This window comes from Zosterops lateralis (genome assembly GCF_965231275.1).
Source record: "Zosterops lateralis genome assembly, chromosome: 9".
Taxonomy (NCBI): Eukaryota; Metazoa; Chordata; class Aves; order Passeriformes; family Zosteropidae; genus Zosterops; species Zosterops lateralis.
In genome coordinates this window covers 16,706,950-16,732,425 of record NC_139769.1, presented here as the reverse complement: position 1 = coordinate 16,732,425, position 25,476 = coordinate 16,706,950, and the positions used below count along the sequence as shown (strand labels likewise).

The following is a 25,476-nucleotide window of genomic DNA, read 5'->3' as shown; positions in this document are numbered from 1 at the left end:
TCCTGGGAATGCTCAGGCTATTTTCAGAGAATCTACTTAAGAAACCTCAGGAATGCAATTAATTTTGTTATCACTAGACTTCAGTCAATAAAAACAGCATCCTTACCACAACTGGGAACTCAGTAAATAAGGCAAAAAAGTGGCATTTTAAACCAGAACTAAGTAACTGGTTTCTGGATCTGAAAAAGTTAATTCTATTTTAAGTAAGTTTATTTCCTATAAAAAGTCATGAAACTTTGACTCTTTCAGTTAACACTTAAAATCCAGTCACATTCCTGGATTTATTACTTCCAGAAATTCAGCAGGTTATCTTAATATTAGAGTTCTGTTTAATACAGACTGTAAATTTACTGCTTTGAAAGACTCATGGATGCATCCATCATTTTGCTTCACAGACAGCAAAATGATTTTGGCACATCTTTTAGAAATCTCCTTTTATCTCAGTAAATCCCATTAGATGTTTCCAGAATGCAAGATTCTGCAGTTCTCTATAACCTGCTATGAAAAACTTTGCTTGGCAGCGCCCTGTATTTTATAGGCTCATTTCTAAAGCACATTGAAGTTTTCTAGACTGTCTCCTCCAGAGTGTTAAATGGTGCCTTTCTGCTTAAATAAAAACTAGGAAAATCTGGCATCCTTGGACCTTGGAGCTCAGGTGGTTTAGTGATAATGTAAAACCATCTCTACAAAACAGTTGCTTTAAGAATCCAGAACCCTTACTGCAGAACTGTATTAGGAATAGCTTTTAACAACTGTTACAAACCTCTTGAGCAGGTATCATTCAATGTGCCATCCTAGTTTTGTTATCTAAAGAGCAGAAGACTTCTCACTGTTACATTAGAAATAACTTTTAACAGAGATTTTTTATTTCCACAATTCAGGATTTATTGTTTCACAAAGTTTAAGACAGTCACATCCCATCTCCCATATTGCCTCATTTGAAGGGAAAGGTTTATTAATTTTAGTTTTGGGAGGGATGATTTTTTTTCAGCTGTACTGCTGATTCCCTTATGCTTTAATACAGGGAAAAGAATAGTTGTTGTGCCAAAAAAATCCACCTGCAAGTGCCACAAAAAGCTCTTTTCACAGCTGATTTGTTTTCACGTTCCATGAATCAGTCATTTAGAGGAGATACTCCTTGCATGGTAGGCTGCACCACATCAATAGGCACAGGTGATAAAAGGATAGAAGGGAAGGACTGTATCAGAATAGTCTGTAAAAACCATAAAATTCCAAGAACACGTGACGCAGGCTATTCTTAAATAAAGTGGTCTGCAATCATAACCCACTAGGGGGAAATAGACAAGTATAGATATTAACAGTAGGATTGCTGAGGCATAAACACAAAGGAATTCAGTATACCTATGCATAACTCAGGTTTGCTGCCTCCAAAACAGCCATAGTCCCAATAGGGACTATGACAATTTAGCAATCAGGAAGAAACTCATAGACAATTTATTTAAAGAAGTATTTCCCTTTTTCACTACTTTGTAGTGTTATCTAGTGGAACTCTAACTGGGAATTGTATTTAAAGAACAAATATTCACCAACATTCTATCTTGTTTATTAAAACCTCACATGCAAGAGAATAGTGCTAAGCCATCACCTTCTGTATGTCAGTATGATGCTGTATAATTTTAACAGGTACCCCACCTTATGGCTTGGGGGTTTTTTTCCCCTGCACACAGAAAAGAATCTGACATGGGCAACACTGAGTTTGCAAGAGGTGTGGCTAGGTGGCAGATGAAAGGGAACAATACTATAGGGTATAGTAACTGCTGTATTCATAGCAGTTACTATAGCTGATGATTTTTTATACAAAGGAAAGGTGTGCATACATAGACTCTACAGAAGAAAGTTATTGCTATCATGCTATCTAGAGTTTACCTTCTAAAAGGTTTCTGCCTGCACTTCAGCAAGATGCAGCATCCTTGTCCTGCCTGAATCAGAATTTTACAAGCCTAGCATGGTCGAAGGCTTGGCTGGTCGACTTTGAATCAACTGCTGGTACTGTAAACTAACCCCTGTGGCAGTAAATGTCACAATGACAATCGTATTCCTTTGTATTTGATTGTTTTTACTGTTTTTTAACTGGACGTCACTGTCATTAGGTCCTTCTCTGTCCTTCCTTGTATCAGACCTCTCTAATAGAAATATCAAGAGATAATATCTAGATTTTTATTGCTAAAGCAATATTTTGTGCAACTGCAAGAGAAAATAAAAAGCAGTTTGCCTCTCAGCAGGCAAGACAGTAGTGATCTAATGATCTATGACAGACAGCCATCCTTCAGGGATGCTAAGTTTCTCTTCCTGAGGCACACTGCAGAACCCTGCCTAGGCAGTCATCTCCAGCTATCAGTGTACTTGCAACCGTTGACATTTTTCTAGCTGTGTCCTGAAGAATGACAGAAGGCTATTGGAGGGCAGAGTCAATATTGCATTAACTTCACCAGGCAAAAACATAGGGTGTGTAGGGTCTACAAGATTGATGTATGCATGTCTGGGGACTAGAAGTTTCTTTCTGGTGTCTTCAGATAGTGCAAGTGCACAGAGGGAAACAAAGCACTGCTTAGTTGCTCATCTACTTTGTGCTAAGGCTATGCAGAAAGATCAGCATGAAGTTTTCTGTCTATCTCCTGCTCAAAAGAGGAGGCAAGAGGAGCTGCACAGCCTTCAGCACACAAGTGACACAGAGTCCACTTCATCTCTCCTGATGAGGAGAGACAGAGGTCCAAAGGAAGTGTGCCTCACTGAGATGTAGCTCGTGAGAAAATAAAGTCCCCAAATCCCCATGGAAAAATAACTTTTACTCAGGAAAATATAAGCAAAGCTGAATACAAACAGGAAAAGGAATGAGAATTTGTTATAGCTTTGATGCACTCTGCAATACTATTACTAGTCCAGGACTATGACTGTCTATATACATATACATATATATATACACACCATTACTATCACTGTCCATATATATAAGAAACCAGAACTTTTGTAGAAGAGAGTAACTTTCTCTCAGGAGCTCAGCTGCAGCTACAGGTCTCTGTTACAACTCATCATGGTAGTTCACATGCTCCAAGAGTTCACTGTTGTCAAACTTCAGTGCACTCTGTAAGCCCAGATCTCTACAGAATGTGCTAGGTTAAAAAGCACCAAAGACTAAGTTAAGAAAGGCACTTATCTTGCAAAGCACACTTCATACACAGCTTAGAACATATGGAGGGGGGTTCATTTGAAGATTCTAAACTCATTGTGAAAAGACACAAGGTTTACAATAAGTTGAGCTGAGTATAAAGGTGTTTTCCAATACCATGCTTTTTGGAGAGCATGCAGGACTCCAGACATCATTCCTTGCCTTATAGCAAGCCCAGACAAAATTGAAAGCAAGTATCAGTGACATATTAAGTGCTTACCATTAGGAACACAAGCCCCTGATATAACAGTATATAATTAATTATTCAGAATAATTATTTCAAAATTAATTTTGTTTAAAAATCACCTTATGATGCTTCTCCATGAAATACTTCTGTAACACTACTTACATGAATGTGAAAGAAATTAATGACATCATAGTAACAATGGAATGAGGAAAAACACAAGGCAAAATCCATGCTGTTTTGTTTCTTACCACTTGTTCTGCTAATGCTCCTACCAGGCTCTGGCAGCAACCCAACAAATGCCTGGTAATCAACCTGCTCCCCTACAAGGATTCTATGTTTCAGATATTACTCTGGTTTCACAAACTTTCCTTTCATAATTAGGTTGTGTTTCAAGCACTAAACTTTTAAACTGCAACACTATCCTGTTGCTGTTGGCAACAATCTCAGGAGCCTGCAAGTACCTGCATTTTCTAGGCACATCTTGAATTCACATGAAATCCCAGAATGATTTCTTTCTACCACTTTGCTCCTGGTGCATTCCTGTAAGTGCCAGTCAGCTCTAACACCAACTCTTTTTTAGGGAAAGTAGGTGGCACCACCAGAGCTTTATTAGAGAAAAGCAGTTCTTTGAAAAAAGGATTAGAGGGACTTGTAAGAAGGAGGATTGCAAGGTCTAGTTGCAGGACCAGCCAACACCCCTCGTGTAACTCACCTAAGGTTTGAAGCAAGACATGAGAGACGTTGCATATGTGGCAATGGGAAAATAGCTGGCAGTGCAAAAACATGCTGGCCCTTGCACTAGTCCCTGGGGAGCAGCCAGCCCACACACCTCCCTCCGGGATCATCATCATCCCTCCGTGTGCATCAAAGCTGTGCTTTGGCCTAGCCCATGGCTCACTAGGACTTGAGAGATGAGTTTCCAACTTAATGCATTGTCATCCCACTTGCTGAAGTTCTCCTAGATTCCTATATCCACAACTTTTTAAAACATGAGCCGAGAATGGGTTTTATTTGCTGCTTTCATCTGGGAATCTAGCTAAAAAGGGTTTTAGCACGCACATACAATCTCAAAGGATTTTTGATGTTTTTTTCTCTTTTTCTATTACGAATCCTTTACACACCATAAAAAAGGCACGCCAAGGTGCAGAGTACAGCCACGTGCCATCAGCACAACAAACGCAGAGGAAAGGAAAGAAGTTACAGAAAAGTCCTTTGCAAACTCTGCAGGAAGGCTGGAGGGTACTGCCTTGAATGGGAAAAGCTTTAAAACAGGTGCTGGCACCGGGAAAAGAGACGAGGCAGGACACAAGAGAGGCGGCGCTGGGGCCAGCCCATCAATCCCGCCGCGGGCGCGCACTCACCGCAGGAATTCCCGTAACTCCGCGGCCTCCGTGCCGTCCAGCTGCGGCCGCCCCCCCGCCAGAGCCTGGCAGACCAGCGGCGCCCGCGCCAGCAGCACCGCCCGGTGCAGCCGCAGCTCCTCGCCGCCCGCTCGGAAGGTCACGTCGGAGTGGGTCCCGTCCGCCAGCAGCCTGCGGGACGGCACCGTTACCGCCAGTCCCCGCCCCGCCCGGCGCCGCCCCCGGCCCGGCCGCCGCCCCGCGCCCACCTGTCGAGGTCCTGCCGGAGCTGCTCGGCCAGCGCCTCCTTCAGCCGCTGCCGCTCCGCCGTCCCCGGGCCGGGGCCCTTCGGCGCCGCGCCGCCGCCGCAGCGCGCCATGTGCCGGCTGCCACTCCGCCCCGCGCCCGGCACGGCGACAGACGCGCGGAGCGGCGCCGGCAGTCGGTGCCTTGGCGGCGGGCGGCCGCGCTGCCGGGGAGCGGCGGGAGGGCACTCGGGGCGCGGGCAGGCACCGGCACCGGAGCGGGACCCGCGCCCTGCGGGACGCGGCGCCTTCCCCGCGCCAATCGCGGGGCGGGGCCAGCGGGGGCCTCCGCCAATGAGGGCTCGCGCCACTGGCCTGGCCCCGCCCCTGGCAGGGACAGGGAGGGGAGGGCGTGGCCTCGCCGATGGGGCGGGGCCTCGGCCGGCCGAGTGCCCGTGCCGCCGGGAGGGCGCCCCCTGCCGCCCCGCCGCGGGCCGTTCCTGCCGCGCCCCCGAGCGCAGCGCCCCCGTGCGGCCGGCCCGGCGTTCCGCGGCGGCCCCGCCCTGTGCCCCTGCCCTGTGTCCATGCCCTGTGCCCCTGCCCTGTGCTCGTGCCCTGTGCCCCTGCCCTGTGTCCATGCCCTGTGCCCCTGCCCTGTGTCCGTGCCCTGTGTCCGTGCCCTGGGCCCCTGCCCTGTGCCCCTGCCCTGTGTCCATGCCCTGTGCCCCTGCCCTGTGCCCCTGCCCTGTGTCCGTGCCCTGTGTCCGTGCCCTGGGCCCCTGCCCTGTGTCCGTGCCCTGTGCCCGTGCCCTGTGCCCCTGCCCTGTGTCCGTGCCCTGTGTCCGTGCCCTGTGCCCCTGCCCTGTGTCCATGCCCTGTGCCCCTGCCCTGTGCCCCTGCCCTGTGTCCATGCCCTGTGCCCGTGCCCTGTGCCCCTGCCCTGTGCCCCTGCCCTGTGTCCGTGCCCTGTGTCCATGCCCTGTGCCCCTGCCCTGTGCCCCTGCCCTGTGTCCATGCCCTGTGCCCCTGCCCTGTGCCCCTGCCCTGTGTCCATGCCCTGTGCCCCTGCCCTGTGCCCCTGCCCTGTGTCCATGCCCTGTGCCCCTGCCCTGTGTCCGTGCCCTGTGTCCATGCCCTGTGCCCCTGCCCTGTGCCCCTGCCCTGTGTCCATGCCCTGTGCCCCTGCCCTGTGCCCCTGCCCTGTGTCCATGCCCTGTGCCCCTGCCCTGTGCCCCTGCCCTGTGCCCCTGCCCTGTGTCCATGCCCTGTGCCCGTGCCGTGTGCCCCTGCCCTGTGCCCCTGTCTTGTGCCCGTGCCCTGTGCCCCTGCCCTGTGCCCCTGCCCTGTGTCCGTGCCCTGTGTGTCCATGCCCTGTGCCCCTGCCCTGTGCCCCTGTCTTGTGCCCGTGCCCTGTGCCCGTGCCCTGTGCCCCTGCCCTGTGTCCGTGCCCTGTGCCCCTGCCCTGTGCCACCTCCTGAGACAAGGGAGAGCCTTTTCATCTTCATAGTGTAAGTAAGAGAAGCACGTAACTATTTGAGTTGATAAGTGCTGAAAGTATTGAGGGAAAAATGCTTGAAAGGCAGGTACCAGTGGTGGATGTAAGGAGACAAGTTCAACACCATTGTCATGATCCTGAGGAGGCTCCTCTGGGCTTTGGAGAAGGGGACGAGAGCAGGTCTCCAGGCAGGAGCTAACCTGGGCAGACAGCAGCGCTTGGCCCTTCCTTGTGAGGGGAACACTGAGCAGGGACTGCAGCAAGTGCCCCAGTGGGACAGAAGAGATGACACCCATGGCGGTGTGGGGATGTGTTGGGACTCCCCAGTATCCCCAGCTCTGTTCTGCTCTGATGTGGACAGCTGGGTCAGGCCACCTGACCCTGATGCCTCCCCCAGTGGCTCTGGATCACCTTTGGCTCCAGGGCTCTGGGCTTGCTCTGCAGGGGGAGAGGGAGGCTTTGGAAACCTGATAGCAGGTGACACCTATTCTGTGGTCTCATACTTTTGCTTGTTTTCACTTTGTCCCCTGCCATCACACACAAGTTAATTCTACCCTTTGTGTCCATAATCACTGTGACTCTTCCTCCTATAAACACAGGAACCTGGCAGCAGTTCTTGGAGACAAGAACAGAAGTTGCTGACATGGGAAGGATAATGCCAACAATGAGGCATTATTTTCAAGAAATCATAACAATCATAGCATGAGTGTCCAGGCTGAATACCAGACCAGACACTCAAGCTTTTCAGACCCAGTTCTCAGCTTCAGCAAATCTCTCCATAAGAAGTCAGATAAAATAAAGAGAGTTGTGTAAGTTGCATTTTATTAGACAGAGGTGGATTTGATACATGTTATATCTTAATTTTCCATTGTTCTTGTTCAGAGATGTGGAGTGTACAGGTTTCACATTTTTTAGTCAAGAAAGAAAAACACATTGCACAAAGCAGCTGCATTCAACAATACAACAAGATACGGATCATTATTTACTTGAAGACTAGAAACGTACCCAGAAAATTTTCAATCGTTCAGTATGCTAAAATATAGATAAAAAGAGTTAATTACTGTTTAATGATAAAATACATTAAAAAAATTCAGGCAAATCTAGAATGAAAACTTGTGACTTTCTTCAGTATGGCACCACTCTATTATTTCATTAGAAATTTGTAAAAGGCACCACACATTAAAACTGTAAAGCAAGGGAGAAAACAAAACCAAGCAACTTTCCATGATTTTCTTTCTGTACAAATACATATGTATTTTAAGGCAGGTGTTTTTATGTGCAAAATACAAGTATACAAGTAAAACCAATGTTGGTACCATATATTCTCATACTCACTTCTTTTAGCTGTAAGATTAGTGTCCAAATGTACAGTACAATGAAAACACTTTTCTCTAACAGAGCTCAAAATAGAAGGCAGGCTGGAAATATGGCCCTGATAACAATTAGGTTTTAAATCCAAAGAGCTTTTATTTAGACCCCTTAAAACATGTACAAACAGTCATTCTCTTTTTCTTTTTGTCTCTTCCTTAAGAAAGGTCCATATCAACTTGTTCACTATGTCAGGTTGATCCTGCTGGAGCCAATGACTGGCTTCGGACAAAATAGTTAATCTGAAATGATTTTTAACATAAATCCTTGTAATTTCTGCCATCTCAACTTCCATAAACGCATCTCTTTCTCCCCATAACAGCAGGGTTGGCATGATGACTTCATGGTGCTGCAGAGGTAGGCAGCTTTAAAAATAAAACACACTTAGTTAGGACTTATTTTAATAAAAAAATCACCAAGACATGTTTCATTCAACACAGCTTTTGAAATCAATGCAGTGAATTTCACTGTAAACATTTTAGGTTCCACAATTATTGTTTTGATTATTTGGATTCTGATGTTTACATTCTTGTACTAGAGTTTCTCACATTGTAACATAAACAAAGTAAATTGTTTTTGCATTCCTCTCTGTGATGGACTTCTGGTTTGACCAGTGGGGTCAGAGAGGTGTCAACCTCATGGCCCAATCGCTGATCAAACCCCAAAACCTATTTAAACCCTGAACCCAAAATAAACTTCTTTCTTTCTCATCTCACAACCTGATGGTGTGAGTGTGATCTTTTAGTGTCTGTCTTTCAACACACAATATCTTCTACAATACCAAAAAAACCCCTGTGACTCCAAGTTCTACCAAAATGACCTACTTAAACTTTCAGTATTTTTAAAAAGTTTTTTTTCTTAATGCAGTTAAGATTGAATATTTTATAAATATTACCTCATATTAGAGCCATTATGAAAGATGCAAGTAGCTAGAATGAAAAACTTTTCAGCATTAACCCAGAATTTATTCAGAATTTATTCCAGCACATTTCAAAGATGCTAAAAAATTTAACTAAGCTTGAATTGCCTACTTTTAGCCGCATACAGTGACAGACCAGCTGTGACAATTCAAAAGAGATTTCATCTGATCAGATACAAATCTTTATTATATTAATGCAAAAATAGGATTATTTTAAACCAGTAATGTATTAAAAAAAACCCTAAATAAACTTTTATGACATATGTAAGCACTAGTTTTAAACTTAGGAGTTAGTTAAGAGACTCTGGTCTCTAAAAAGAGCAAGACAAAGAAGGTGACATGTCTTAGTTTAAAGTAAGACAAAGAAATTGAGACTTTGAAGACATTCTTCCTCTCTATTTACATGTGAAGTCAAGAAATGTTAATAAAAGATCACTTCATGTAATAATTTCATTTTGACTGATGAATTACAAGAATTCTTAAAATGGCCTTTTTTACCAGTGCATTTAAATCTCATTTTGCAAACCACCTGGCCTCACCCACTGAACCACAGCTTATTCATAGTACCAATTTTAAAAATTGATAATCTGATGATCTGATTCGGTGCATTTACTGTAATCTCTTTACTTTATAATCCAATATCCTGGATCTCTTCACTATTGATGTGTGTTTCTTCAGTTCTGTAGAGTTTACTGTTTTGTGCCTTGCAAGATTTGTAGCTTCACTTAGGTAAACTCTATCAGGCTTTTTACAGCCTTTTTTGTCACTTTTCATTGCCTATGAACTACACCATATTTTTGTTCAGTCTGGAATATGGGAAATTATATCATGCCTGAAGTTTCTAGAAATTGTCTTTAATAACAATTAATGCACAGATTTCACATTTAGACAGGGAAGTTCCATTAATGAAATGTTAATGTCATTGAAAAAGACTCAGACCTTCATACAGCATTGTTATACAGATTTTCTGTAAACAGTGAAGTACTTCTTAACTGTTCTAGGAGAACTAATCCCATTTTCTAAACAAATGGCATATCAGAAGAAATTGAAGTTCCATCTTCTTACCTATGTCTCTTAAGCAAGCACTATAGAAAAACATTATGGATTTCTTTTCAAAGTGTTTGTATTTAATATATAGTGAAGGGAATGACTACTGTGCTATTTATGAAAAGATGTACTGGTGATGGATGGAAGTAGGTTATTTCAATCACCTCTTTGGAAATAACATTCCAGAAAAATTAGGCTCTGAAGAATGAAACTCCAAGTGGATAGTAATGAGTTGGACACCTTTAACACATGGGTCACCAGTATCAGCCCACTGGGAGTTATGGTGAATTCAACTCAATAGCATCCAAGTCCTGCTTAATGACTTAGATGAGAGAAAGGGAAAATTCCAATCCAGTTCTCGTATTTAAGGATTCCCAGCCCCTAAGGTGTGACCATCAGAACTGATGACAAGAACTGAATGACTGATCTTTTTCATCCCAGTCCCAAGCCTGCTGCATTGTGGCTGATGGCCCCTAGATAGGATTCTCTGAATTCACTGTAGGGGTACTTCCATTAGAAGAATAAAGCAAACAATGCACAAACATACACACAAAACACACAGAGGAATTAACAGCTGTGAAGATACTTTCTGACCTTTAACTGACACTACACTTTCTTTTTGAGTCTGAAAAGGCCTGAAACAATAATCTAAACATTCACAACTCTTCCTTTGTCCCCTGTGACTCCCAGAGCAATTCAGCCACCGCAGGCACGTCCTTGCTGCTTCTCAGAGGAGCATCTGGTGACTGCACAGGCAGCGAGCGAGGTGCGAGGCCGATGATGGGACGAGCAGGGCTCGGCGCTGATCCCTCCCAGCTCCTGCCAGCCCTGCCCGGGGCTCCTGCAGAGCGGCTGCGGGGCTGGGAGCAGCCCCTGGCCCTGGACACCCCGGATGATGTCTCGGCTGCTCTCTGCACGGCTCTAAATCAGTGTACTGCCATCTGCACAGCCACCTCCTTTATTCCCCACTGTCAGCCCTGCTTGGGGTTGGCTTTCTGCTCTCTGCTTCCAGTTCTGTCTCAGCACCCAGCTCAGACCCCTGTTCTCCTCTCAGTGCTTTCCCTGCTGATTGCTGTCCTGACAGTGGCAGCGTGGATGGCACAGAAAGAGCAATAAAAGTGGCAGTAAATTTGGACTACGGAAAAGGAAAAGTTAATCTAATTCAAACAACCACTGCCCGAGTTCAGAGCAAGCAGGGAATTGTCATTTTAAAGGGTATTGGGAAGCTGGTCTTTTGCTAGAGAAGCATGCAGGACATTTATCACTGCTGAAGACTGGAGATAGTAAAGGAAAAACAAGTTCAATGGCATTCTTCTTGATACAATCCTTCAAGTTAGTGCTCTAAGTAGAATATTTGCAGAGTTAACACTTCTGGCACTGGTTTTGGTAGATAAAAAGGGGGGGGTCAGTCTGTAAGACCAAGCCAATTCCTTTCAGGAAAGTTAAAACCATTAGAAAATTGTTTGAGAAAATAATATTTATCTTGCAAAAATATTTCCTATTATGATGCTCTGTTTTACTCTATGAAGTGAGTCTACTAAGACCAATAAAGGAACAAAAAGACCCCAAACCCAAACCAAGGCAGGTTAGTTTTAGGCTTAGTTATAAAAGTTACCTCTCCCACCTGTCTAAAAAAAAGAAATAGCTTAAAAACAGCAGAATTGTGCCAGATGTGGTTTTGTAAAGTTCCAAGTGAGGGTAACATTCTTGGATGCCATATCATCTAGTAGTAGTATATAATAATATAACCCCTTGATAAGATATTATCATAATGTGAATTGTAATGCAAACAATTAACTGATATTAATTTTAAAGTATTATTTAAGGTGGATTTTTGGGATTGCCATGGAGGCTGTGAATGAAGAAGGGTCTTTGCTTTATTAGATTTTGAAACAAAGATTTTGCTTATGTGCACTCTGCTTGTTTTGCTGTTTTGTGTGGACACCTGACAGAACAGTCCTGGCCTCTCACTGCTGTACCTGTGCCCACCAGGGGGGCCTCAGAACACACCTGGGGTTTTTCCCCTGGTTCAGCAGCAGGAGAGGAGCCACAGTAACACTTTTGGGCTCCAGAGGACTCTAGAATATTTTCCTTTGGGAATATTATACTGACCTGAAAATAGTTCTGTAATGGTTAATGGGTCCTGTTAATGCTCCAGGTTGTGAAAAGACATAGAGATAAGCTTCAATATCTTCTGCAGTTAATCTGCAGCCTTTCCTTCCAATTCCAGTGGCCTGGCTGGTAAATAAACTTTTCAGAACCTACAAAAGCAAGAAAAAAAAATATTATGTAAGATAGCTGGAAAATGGGGTTTCTCTCCTTCAACAGGAAACATCTTTCTAAAATCTGTTTATACATATTTATAAATCTATTTATGTTCAAAGTACAATGAATGGCTCAAATGAGTTTTTGAACTCATGTTAAAATGAGTTATGTTTTAATCAAGTACAGATAAATACCAGTATATTATATACCAGTATATAATACCAATACCAGTATTACCAAGTTACTGCATCCTGACCTGCTACCTGTGACAGGCAAGGCAAGTGCAGGCACATATCTGTTTTTGGGATGGACAGGTGATGGGGCAGGAGGGAGGATGGTTCATGACCTCCCAGCTGGCTGTGCCCTGTGTGTGCAGCACTGGGGGCTCTGCACAGGGCTGTTGGTGTGTAGGAGGGTGTATCCTGCAGCTGCCTCCTCCTTTTCTATCTGCTCCTGCCTATTTCAGGTTATACAAAGTGTTGGCCTTGGCTCCTCAGGCAGAATGAATCACTGGGCAGAATGTGATGCCCAGACTCCCACACTGCCTGTAGCAGGCTCAGAGATCAGAGGATGTCCCACTGCACACAGGAAGTTCAGAGAAGTCAGCAGGAATTCCCCAGGCACCATCTGTGTCCCCCTAGTATGGGCACAGCTGACTCTCAGGTTCACTAATGCACTGCAGTGCTGGAGGTTAAAAGTGCATCCCTCAGCACCTCCCAGAAATGCAGAAGTAAGAGTTAATCTCAGAGACTTATGGACTTGTATGCTAATTTATATAAAGCTTAAGATGAAAAATAAGAAAGCTCCATATTTTTTCCAGTAATTATGACTACATCAGAAGGGATCAATGCAGGTGGCAATTCTTCCATTACTCACAGTTAGATATATAAACAAGAGCATTCATTTTGCTCACCTTGAAATCATTTAGTGTAAACATGAATTCAGGAAACCATGGCATTTGGAAAAAGAAGTAGTAACCAGATTTAATCAATTGTGATGGATGTCGTAGAATGTATTCTGAAACAAAAATGTCCATGAATTAAAAATGAAAACTGATGGCTCAAACAAAATTACTATTAGTATTACAATTTTATAAACTTAAAGGAATGTTTTAAAAATATTACATTAAAGTATGCTGTGTGACAAAAGATGATTATTGTTTCAGGAGTAAATATATGATGGGGCCGTTAAAAGATACTTCTTTTATAAATGTTAGTAGAAATAGCCAGCAAAACAAAAGTTTGCCAAAGATTAGGTGATGACAGCAACACTGGAGAGTTTAATTGCATGGTAGGTTTTCACTTAAAGATCTATTTGTGCAGCTAGTCCAAAGCATTTTTTTCCAGATATGGAATAAAAGGCATCAATAGGTATTTCTCTCATCAATTATGTGATGCACAGAACTGTAGATGATGATCCACTGACATTCTAAAGACTGCATCACTCCTGTTCATAGAAGTATAAAATTTTTCTAACAGTATCTTTTTGGCAATTTCAAGAACTGTAATCAAGGTTACATAGAGTCACTTTTTAAAGATTTTTACAGTAATTTTTAAAGACTTAGAAGCATATATAGCAAAAGAAAATTATATATAACAAACTTGCATTGACTATTTTATTTTTTGATTGTAAATCTGTGTCTCCATTGAGTTTCAAGAGGCAACACTGACATTCAAATACTCAAAGCAAGCACACAATGTGTGCAGGTACTAGGAAGTCTAGAACTTTTCCTTTACAGATGCAAATTCAGGAATGTAAAAACTGCATTCCCAACACACAACATATCCCAGAATTATTAATTCTGACAATGAAAAAAATTGGGGTTTAAGCCAACATAAATTGAAGTGTTTGCTATCTTCTAAACTTTCTTATCTTATACTTTCTTAAATTACATCACCCATAATATTTTTCCTGATGGATCATTGTCAGCACTGATCACTTTACTTTTCTGTACTATTTAGAAACTGTATTTTCCTTTAATCCAAAGTAGAATAAATTTAATGTAGGGACAATTTGTCAAGCTACAGAACAGATTTTGTAGTTCAACAAATATGCAAACAAACATTTTAATAAAATGCAATTGTCTTCTCTACAACCTTGTTCCTGCTCTCAGTGAAAACCCTGCAAAAAGCTCCTCCTTGCTTGTGTGGTGAACAAACCTCTCCATGGGTAAGTGTGGATTAACCACCTGGCAAAATGTTCTTTACTATCTTAGAAAGGTGCCCAAGAACACTGTGAGAACAAATGTGGATGGTGTGGCTGATCCCACAGTGTAAGGTCAGATTTATATTCAATTGAAATGAAAATTAAAGCTGGGCTGAATATTCTTAGCTATTTATGGGGAAATGGGGTGACTTTTTAAATGGAGATAGGGTAAGGCCAGCAACTGAAAAAAAATAAAATTACTGAGATAGTACTTTCCTTTTCCTTACTGAATGTTGATATACTTCCGTTCTATAAAATGTTTTGTAATTCTGGGTAGTAGACAAACTCAACTCTATCACACAGCAAACAGCGAAACAAGTCCTGTTTCAGCAAAGTACTGGTATATTTCTGAGCATCTAGTAAGTACCTGGAAAGACTTCTTCCAATGAATACCGTACCAGATCATAAATTGTCACTTGTCACCTAAATCAGGATGTAATTCTAATGTCTGATTCCCATTCATACCAAGACAGGCTTACACAGATTTAATAATGCAGCGCGGCCTTTACCAAAGTGTAACACAATATACATCCCTCTTTGGGAATTTTTTCCTGATAAAGTGGAACAAAACAGATTTATGTGTATGAAAAATTATATTTGTGGACCCTCAAGGATTAAAAAAAAAAAACAACCTGTAACTTTTGTTGCAAGCATTCCCACTTCCTACAATAAATTTATTTCCAGAAGTCAAATAAACTCTTGATATCTTATTGCTTCATAAAATACAGTCCAGACTGTGAGAGCCATAGAGCACTGGCAGCTCATCTACTGAGGCAGGCTGTTGGTCCTCAAAGCAAACACAATCATGACCAAAATGCAGATACTTTGGATTAACAAACACTACTGTAAAACTTACCTGTAAATACAGAAGGATGCGGGAAATTAACCACAATCAGCTTAGTCACCATCTCAGGGTAACATATGGCCACTAACCAAGCGATCATTCCTCCCCAGTCATGGCCAATCAACACACACTTGTTGTATCCTACCACATAAACACAGATACATGCTTTTATTTCAAAGGAATTAGTATCCACAGAAATTATCACATACAATAGTATCATTATTGGGCTAAATAGGTGGTTCAGCACATTTAATAATGTAACTTTAATACTGCACTGCTTCCATTAGTAACGGTCAGAAAAAAATAGGGCACTGTTATAGTTCAACAATCTACAAATACTTCAAAGTATTTAATTTGACATCATTAAACTTTAACTATACTACCTCCATGTCACCCTAAAGTCACTCAGTGTGCAGATGGCCACTCTGTTCACATCTCGGCCAGTGCAGGGTCAGACAGACAGTTCAGTCTGCAGTCATTGTAACACACATACATTTGCCATGGGTAGGGAGTTTGGAATTTGAAACTGCAGACAAGAAGACTGAGCAATCTCCTGAGCACCTCCAGAACAAAATTAATCCTAATGAATTTCTCTGAATATCAGAAATTATCTAAGCACTCAATGGCATCCTTATGCAAAAAGTGGCCATTACATTTATTAGCCATATATATAGCATGTGTAAACATTCCCATTTATATACTTAGGAGGCCCATAGCTTTTCTCCATAAGCTGTTGGCAATTTTAAAAGTTCTGGACATTCACATACTTGTTCTTTCATCAATAAAAATTGTATTTTAGCAGCAATAGAAAGAGCATGGGCAGGATAGTGACCAAGTGTTTTGAAAGCTTAACAACCCCTTCTTTAACCACTGCTGTAAAACAACATACTGTAGTGTCAGATAACATCACCCTCCTCTTGTGGATTGGAATGTTGAGCACACAGACTACAAATGAAACATATAAAAGCCAAGATGTTTAGAATTCTGACATAAATTTGGAGACAGTTGTCAAAGAGCCTTATATAAACCCTCTTGGACAGAAATCTTTTGGAGCACTTTTGATGTAATTGAGTCCTCCAAAAGAATTTAACTTGGGATTAGGACAAACAAAGATAACAAAGCTCTGAAGTGCTTTTTCCAAAAAAAATTAAATCCCTCTGAAATTGAATTATGCTGAGAGCACTTCTCAAGCATAACCATGGCATTACCATGGAGATTAACACAACCAGCAAAGGCTGGAAAATGTCAACACTGTGTGAGGACTGCCTGCCCAATCTTTTGCCAATACTCAAATATCACAAGCAAAGCAAATCCTAAATCCAAATCTCAGAACTTGAATCACTGCTTTATTATTTCTTCATATGAAATGCAGCAGGTTGTTTTACTCTTTCTAGAGTATCTGGGGAATTAAAATGATTCAGAGAATGACAATCTAATCCCTTGTATTGCTCTTGGTGTGGAAGGGAAATACCCTTCACCAGGGGTTACAATTTATCACCCAAACAGGGACACTTCAAACTGAACTGGAGGGACAAATTTTGCACTTCTGCTCTAGACCTTTGCAGTGGGTATTTGCCTCAGAGAGCAGCATGGCCCTCATTCTCCCTTCTGCTCTCACTGTTGTGTAAGACAGAGTGATTCAGCTCTTGAGAACTGACTGTTGTGCAGGAGAAGTATTTTCAGAGGGCTTTTTTTTCAATACAGCAGATGTACTTTCATCATCTCTGTAAACCCCACTATATTTATTATGTTTTGTTTGTGTAAGAAGAATGTTATCTGATATAAATTCCTTGGTCTGCAAGTGCTTTAAGACTCTAACCCAGAACATTATCCACTAAGTGCAAGTGGTTAGGAGTAAAAACTTCTTAGGGAAAAAGACCATAGGTTTGTACAGCTAGATTTTACAGCACATATGAATTTTCTTCTCAAAACTCATGATGGAAAAATCATCTTTACATATTGCTTATACTGACATACACACTGTAATTAGAAAACAAACCTTTTTCATTTATAATTGTCCAAAAATATTAGTATCCTTAGATTTATATCTATACAAATCTGTAATGAATATACATATAATAAATCCCCAGTCTTAGATATTTATGTGGGTTTTTTTCCCTAGAAAATCAAGTCATTTATGAGTCAAGTAGGTTTTTCTTCTACTAACGCACCTAGAGATTCCAAAATATCCTTTATGTCTGCTATCAGGCAATCTAACTTGTAATTTTCTTTGTGAGGAGGAGCATCTGTTTCTCCATAACCTCTCAAATCCAGGGCCACCACTCGATATTCACTTTTAAATTCCCGCAATTGATGGCGCCAAGAATACCTAACAAAGGGGAAAAAAAGTTGGAGTTACAAGGTCAAGCAGTATGATACAAAAAATGCACTCAATGCTTTTGCACCCAAATATTTGAGGGCAAACTAACATGGCTTTGTTTGCTATAAGATTCTTTTTTCTTTCTGTGCTGTGCTGATGGTCCTTTGTGGCTGCAGTAGTTTTGTGCTCGCTTCTCAAATTCCCCAGTAACAAAGTACAGCTGCCAGAAAGGGGGCATGGCCAGAGCCAGGGTTTTTCAACAATTCCTGGAGTCTGGCACAGTCCCTTTGCTGCAAAGGAAGCAGGCATAAACCAGAGCACGAGGAGGAGTGTTCTGTTTAATCCTTGGAGCCATAGTAGCATCAAAAAAGTAAGGTCTGAAAAGATTTCTCTTCTCTGTGGCAGCCATGTTTTGCATTTTTTTTTTCTATTCAGAAAAAGAATGTCAGATATTTCATACACTAAATAAACCAAAGAAAGAAATCCAGTTAATAACAAATGATCTTGATGAAGTTTAAAGGATTTATTCTGTGTACACTTTCATCTGTGTCTCTGTACCAGAACTGTTGCATAGCAAGCTCTCTCAGTGTGTTGGGACTAGACAAAGTATTTCATCCTTGTGTTTCCATGGAAAAGAGTGATAGCATTACATACACCAAAAGACAAGAACTCAGGCAAAGGCCTGGGCTATTTCTCACTCTGTAACTCTATATAGTGACTATATGTGCGTTATGAAGGAAAAATAAAAAGAAAATGGTGGGTCTTATCCTGCAAGAACTACCTGCTCTTCAGCTGTTATTGAAACCAAATTAATTTCAGGATAGCCAGTACCAAGACAGACATGGCCTTATCTTACACTGTAATTGATCTATGAAAAACATGATCCCTCTGGACATATATAACAGTGACTGCATCTCTCTGTGCTAGAATCTAGCTCTTCTGCTTATTTCAACAGTTTCAGATAGAGGATATACGACATTTGGATCATTGGTGGTTGTAATAGTGATGCACAGAATTCTACCTTAATCCAAACAGTGTCTATATCAGACCATGGGCTCTTCCACTTTACCTTTGCCCCCAGCCCATTAGGGATTTTGAATTTAAATGTTACAGGAACACTCAGTAATACGAATCTGTATTCATATAAACAAAACAGTCAGGACATTTTCATGTCAGTGCTAGATAATGCTAAGACAAGGTTTAGCTGAGATGCCCAGGAATGAATTTTTTAAAGGCGTTATATAATGACTTGGAAGCTGAATTCACCATGGTAACTGTTGCAGCTATTTTATATACTTCAGTAAGAAGACAGAACCTGGCCCATAAATAAATAAATCAACTAATTTTTGTTTTCAGAAAATGTCTACAAGCTATTCTCATCCTCTGTTTTCACAACAATCCATCGGTCTCCAAATGTCTGACCTATCAAATGGGTAGGTTTTATAGTCAAAGAAACTCTTTTATCCCAAATTATATACAACTATTGGACAACTGCTTTGCAAGCAGAATTTGGAAATTGAGTTGTGAATGCCTCCATGTTCATAAGGTTGAATCTATTTTGAGACTTTCTGATCACATTCTTTCTAAAAGGCAAGTAGTATAAAAAGCAGCTCACACACAACTTTTAAGTACTCAGCTGCCTCAACACATTACGCTCAATTTCAAGTATTTTATTATTGACCTTCCACAGTCTATTTATTTTCAAGTTCTTATGCATCTACAACACTCATTGGCTCTGGTTTGTTACATTTTTTAGTGATCTGTCACCCTCAGACAGATCTATCACTCTTAGTGGTCACTATTGTCTGGTTGTATTTGTCCTATTTATAACCTTGAGACGTTTGAAGGCAGAGGATTTGTTAAAATTAAGAACTGTAATTGTGGATAATATCCCTTTTGTTTTCCTAGACAAACAATACAAATTTGATGCTGCTTTACATCTCTCTTAAATTGTGGTTATTTTATCTTTTGCTCTCAGAACAATCACTGAATGAAAAAGTATTCACTGAGTGGATGAACAACCTGACACAAATATTGGTAATATGACTGGTTTACAGACTATTAGCATGTGGTGTTCTTTTTAAAAACAGTGATAGAAAGTATGCTATTGGTGGTCCCAGTGACCTACTTAACAGGTTTTTTTATTCATCCCTTTTGAATGGTCAGACAACACAATCTAGTAGCTGCCACTTACAGCACGACTCACTATTCTAAACTGTAAGAATGACTTCCTGTGTTTTAAAAATAATATACCTGATCTCAGTAGAATATGTATATAAAATGCTATTTTCCCCATCACTATTCCTCCATAGGGAAAATAAGCTGTAGTCTCCTTGCCTGTGTTAGAATATGCTTTATGCATATTTATATGCATAATTTTGAATAGAATATACCCTTCCCATCTAACTGTCCTTTCAAACAAAGTTTACAGCTTTAGTAATTTTAGATAGCAATTTATTATTAGAATAATGTGCTTCTTTGAAAATTTAACATAAATGTGACTGTCCCATCACCCTCAAGGGCATCAGTACCTAGGGGAAATTGCTGAGGGAAGAGAACTGACCTCTCTTCTACTTGGGTCAGTGTAGCATGGGATGACCTGAGTAGAGACTGAAACTCACAGTTCCAGCAGTGGCCTCCAGCCCCACAGCTGAGTTTGGAAAGGAGAAGGATCATTTACCTTGCTGAATTACTGGCATTAGTAGTTCCCTTATTCCCTTACTGGTTTTTCTGTGCAAGCTCTGTAAGCCATGCTTCACTAGCTAAACCTGACAATGACAGCCTGAGCAATGTGGTTAAATCATTGGACACATGACTGCTTTTCATAGTTATAAACAAACATTTAGGATTGGGTTTGATTCATCATTCATCTTGTGATGAACTAATAATAGAACCTTTTTCCCTGAGTAGCATTCTGAAATTAGGCTGTACAATAGCCTATAGAACTCCTAGTTCTTCCCCTCCCCCAGCCAAAAATTAATGTATAGTATTTTTAATAAATGGAGCAATACAGGCCGTGCTTAACATATAATAATGGATCCTTAATGGATTTTAATACCCTCTGCTATAATTCATAAGTTTAGCCATATGATACAAGTACTATCCAAAAAGGAAATTTATTTTAAATTAGCAGTTCCTTCACAAAGTTTACAGGAAAGGGTACATACCTGAGGAAAAATGGATTGACAGTACAAAAAAGATGGTTGGTTTGTGTTAGTCTGAAGGAAATTTTTTGCAGATGCTGCAGTTAAAAAAAGGTTTCAATGGTTCATTGCCTACTGAAACTTCATGCCATTAGTATTCATAAATACATATAAGGGATCACACTGGGGATATTTAGGCAGAGATGTTTATCTTTGGGTATCTTATGCAGCCTCTTTTATAATAGAAAATGGTGAAGTGAGTTTTACCAGAATTCTGGAAAGCCATGAAGCAGCAGCATGAGTGGTTTGCCCCTTTCTCCAGCAGCCACATAGTGGAATCGTAACCCTGAATCCTAAAATAAGAGAAAAATAAGTGTATTTATTGCTACATAGAACTGCTATTTTGGGATTTGAGAATGATGATGGTTTCAGACCATATTCCAAGAAACAATATATTGCACCTAAAACCCCATCAAATTATTAGTTTTGAAGCTGAAGCCTTCTGTACTTCTGAGATCAGGTATCTGCTACACCCCGGCAGTGCTGAGTATCCCACACCCTGCACAGCCAGCACAGCTTCTTCCAGGAAGGTCCATCCCCAATCCCTGCCAGGCTGTGTCCCTGTGGGCCAGCCCAGCCCTGAGCACACAAACGCCTCTGCCAGAGCACTGCCTGGCACAGGCCCTGGGAAATGCAGGATATTGTCACAGCAAGCACACTGCTCCACACACACAGTCATGTGCTTCACAGAAAGACTTTACTGCAGTAGACTTTAAATGCACTCCCGATCTTTCAGTTAGCTGGTAAGATTATGCAACTATTTAAAACCATCACATTGCATTCTCACATGATAAAGGACCATGTGGATTCTTAACAACCAAAAGCAATCAAAATTAAGTAACTAGAAAGCAACACATTATTGCTGGTTTTTATCATTCTAGGTTCCAGATTCACTTCAGAAAATTAAGCTTTAATGTTATAATCTTCTTTCTGCCTTGTCAATGGTCAGTTTCTGATGCATCTTTTAAGAAAATGGGTCTTATGAGAATTACAAGCAGGAAACTTACTTATTGTAGAAGCTGAACACTGAAATGCCATTGAATGGATGTACACAAGCTTACACTGACTGAAGGTCAAATCCAGTAGAATTTAAACAAATTGCGGTTATGGCCTGGAGGTTTTACTGAATTCTGACACAGAAGTGGATACAGAAGTTGGGAGTTACCTCACAAAATATTGTTTAGAAGTCATGTGAAAGAAACTACAGGAGGAAGGGTTGTACAGCTCCTGAGCAAATGTCAAAGCCTGCACTGTCTCTGCTATTTCAAAAAAGAAAGAAAAACTCAATGCCTTTGCTGCACATCAAGAGCTAACATCAGGGCAAAGATCACAAATACATACAAAAAAGGTTTTCTTGCCAAAGATGCTTCAAATGCTCTGAGGTACCTTGACACTCATAAGTCACTAATGAGCAGCAAACTCATTAATTTACAATCTCATTCTTGAAAGGGCTCTGAAGAGGGAACTATTTGGATTCTTTTATACTTGCTCTGGATATAATAGGGACTTTTTCTCAGTTTTGCTTCTAATTACACTGATATTTCACCTTTGGGATGCCAATGAACTTGAAGCCCCTAGAGGTAAAAGTAAATTCCTAGTAAATTTTGGGGCCATTACATCATCTGTATCAGTCTCCAGAGTCACTCTGCCTTTGCTCCTTTTATAATTTTATATTATATTATTTATTTGTATTTAAATATAATTTAAATATAAAATATAAAATACATGTAGTAAAATATATTTTATTATATTTTACATAAAAATAGAAGTTTCTCACTCTCCTTCCAGAGTTTCTTATTTAGTGAGTAATGGATAAGCCCTCCTCCATGCTGCTTCTTTCAGTCAGCATCCTCTTGGGATTTACCCTCCATGTTTTTTATTTTAATCTATTTGTTGCTTTTAAAGAACTTCCCCTTACTCCTGAAAATTTCATCCCCACTTGTACAGCAGCAGTTTAACTATCATGTGGCCCAAACTAAGCCCATCCTCGACTTTTTCAGTTGCTGTTGTTCCCTTTTTCATCCCCCAGAACAGACATAGGATGTTGCCACCTTTTCCAACACTGTTTTATTGAAATCTGAATGGATTTGTAGGATAGATGTGTTTGGACAGCAATCCATTAGCCTGCTGTTATGCAACATCAAGAGTTTCTTATTTCCTGAAATGAGTGATCAGCTGTCATATTGACAGCAATTCGATTTGCCCCTAAATGCTCTTCTATTGCTGCCATGCCCCTTTCACTTCCCCAGCAGCCTGTTCATTTACTGCTCTGTGCTACAGGAAAAAAGAACATGTCATATGAGTGAAAAAGCCCACACATGCCTCCTAATGATGTTAGCAAAAGAAAACAAGCAAATCATGACAAACTGAGGCTCACTAATTTATATTAGCACTGCCTGGCACAAAACCATCTGCACAGAACCCCGGGAACAGAGATCTTTGTGCTTATTTTATGAAAAACAGCACTTGACAAAACTTGCTGTGCATTCTCTGCTCACCTATAACTGCAAAAGAGCCCGAGCTAATACAGCCTCATTTAGAGCATTCAGTAAAGGAGAAAATCACAGGTGGAGACCTGAGACAAGTACAGAAATTGACTGGTGGCTTAAACTGTACAACCCGAGGGACAGCAATTCGCTTCTTGCTCTACGTTTCCCTGTGACGGGGATGCACGGAACGAGCTCTCCGGGGCAACTGGGCAAACCCTAAACAGCAGAGAGAGCAGGGGCGGTGCGGGGAGCGCTGGACTGCGGGGGACCACCAGCCCCTCCCCGCCCACCCGGGGCCCCGCAGCCTGGCCGGGCACGGCACCGCTCCCGGGCAGCGCGGCAGGCGCTGGATGCGCGCGGCTCTGCGGGCACGGCCGGGCCGGCGGGATGTCCGTGCACCGCACACGGCAGGGCGGGCAGGGGTGCCGAGCACAGCTCACCCCCCATAGCAGAGCGGGCAGGGGTGCCATGCACAGATAATCTCGCACAGCAGGGCGGGCAGGGGTGCCGAGCACAGCTCTCCCCCCATAGCAGGCGGCAGGGGTGCCGTGCACAGCGCGGGGGTGGTGTCTGCGCCCCCAGCAGGGCCCGCTCCTCCCGCCCGCGCCCTCACCTTGATGCGGACGTAGCAGTGGGTGCCCAGGGACGGGTCGTTGAGGCAGGCGGGGGGGTTCTCCCGCACCACCCAGCGGAAGGTCTCTCCCGGCCGCCGGCCGATGCTCCAGAGCAGCCGCAGCCCGGCGATGCAGGCGCACACCCCGCAGTAGCTGTAAACCAGCGCCCAGAAGAGCAGCGCCCGGGCCGCCACCATCACCCGGCGGGCGGGCGGAGGGCACGCAGCGCCGGGTCTCGCCATCGGGCCCCGCCGCCGCCGTCCCCGCCGGCCGGGAGGGGCTCGGAGCGCCGCCGCCGCCGCCAGGAGCCGCCCGTGTGGAGGCACCGGGAGCGGCGGCGCGCCCGCCCCGCGGCCCTCGCCCCGCGCCGCCGGCACAGAGCGGGCACACAGCGGCGGGGACAGCGCCGGGGGGCACAGCGCCGGGCAGAGCGCCGGGAGGCAGAGCGCCGGGCACAGCCCCGGGCACAGCGGCGGCCGCACGCACGAACCGGGCTCGCCGGACCCGGGCGGTGCCTCGGGGTCGCGCCCGCCCGCGCAAGGCTCGGCCAAGGAGGGCTCTGCTCCCCGGACACTTGGCGATGAAAGAGGGCGAAGCCGGCCTTGGGGCGGCGGGGCGCGGCCGTGTCACCTGCGCGCTCGGGCAGGGCCGGCAGGCACATCGAGAGGCGCTGGGAATGTCCCCGGGAGCGGGAGCAGCGCCGTGCCCACCGCCCAGCCTGCCCCAGGCCCCGCCGCCACCGCGCTCCCAGCGCCCTTGGGCGCCCTGACCCGCCTGCCGTGCAGGGGTGCGGAACTGCGGGCACGGATGGGGCTGGTGCTCACAACGTAGCGCTTTTCAGGACTGCATTCTGTCACTGCTGTTCACTATTAGCCATTTAAAGGTGATTTTGTAAACGTAGTTGCAATTTTAGTTATTATATGCTATTACTAGTGAATATTTCTTAAAAAGATAAATCGCCTAAACTTAACTTAGTCTGTATCAATATCTCAGCTCCTGAGGGCTGATAGAGGCTGAACAATTCCCTGCCTGGCCATCAGTAAATCACCCAAGCATACACCAAGGAGTCATTGTCTCATACCAGGCCACAGATGCCAGGGTAAGAAGAAAACCTCCAGTCTGTCTCCTGTTAACCTACTGATATGCAGGGTAACAGGTAATTTAAAACTGGAATAGCTCACATAATCCAAAACTGTGAGTACAAGTGTAACTATATGAAGCAATTGATTTTACAGGTTGTAAAAGTTAAGAAATTATAAGAAATTAGTTATATAGCTCTAGAAGATAATAAAATGTTGACATGGTATTTGCTGACTACAAGAAAGGTGTAGTTGAGCTTGCATGTCAAATCCTGATCTAACTCACTGCGTGGCCTGCTCACCTTTTCTCCCAGGTCCTTTGCTTCTCAGACTAGAGCATGTGGACAGGTTCAAGGCTTTTGGAGGCCACATGAGAGTCACAGCTCATGTGTAGGCCTATGTGCAGCTTCTTGCCATTTGCAGAGAGCAGGGTTGCCAAATTTTACGAATTTAATGAAAAACAAAATTTGTTCTTGGTTTAGATGAGTCTGTAGGATTAGAACTCAAGAAATATTTATTCCAGGAAATATTTTTGCTCTGTCCAGCAGTGCAAGTAGAAGCTGATACAAAGACACCTTCCATCTGTTAACTCTAAGATATGAAAATCAATGAGCTACTTTTTAAAAAAATTGGATAAGCATATATGCAGACAGAATATATATAATTATT

General features: G+C 42.8%; 1 protein-coding gene across 1 annotated transcript; it reads right to left on the bottom strand.

Moving 5' to 3' along the window:
* Positions 1–7,284: 7,284 nt before the first annotated feature.
* On the bottom strand, positions 7,285–23,970 carry EPHX4 (epoxide hydrolase 4; the record flags this gene model as incomplete). The annotated part of the gene is made up of 7 exons (XM_083867169.1): positions 7,285–8,187; positions 11,901–12,049; positions 12,967–13,070; positions 15,115–15,243; positions 17,274–17,431; positions 20,833–20,918; positions 23,728–23,970. 7 exons carry the CDS (start codon positions 23,968–23,970, stop codon positions 7,953–7,955), a joined length of 1,104 nt encoding a protein of 367 aa, XP_083723295.1. The 3' UTR covers positions 7,285–7,952.
* Positions 23,971–25,476: the final 1,506 nt, after the last annotated feature.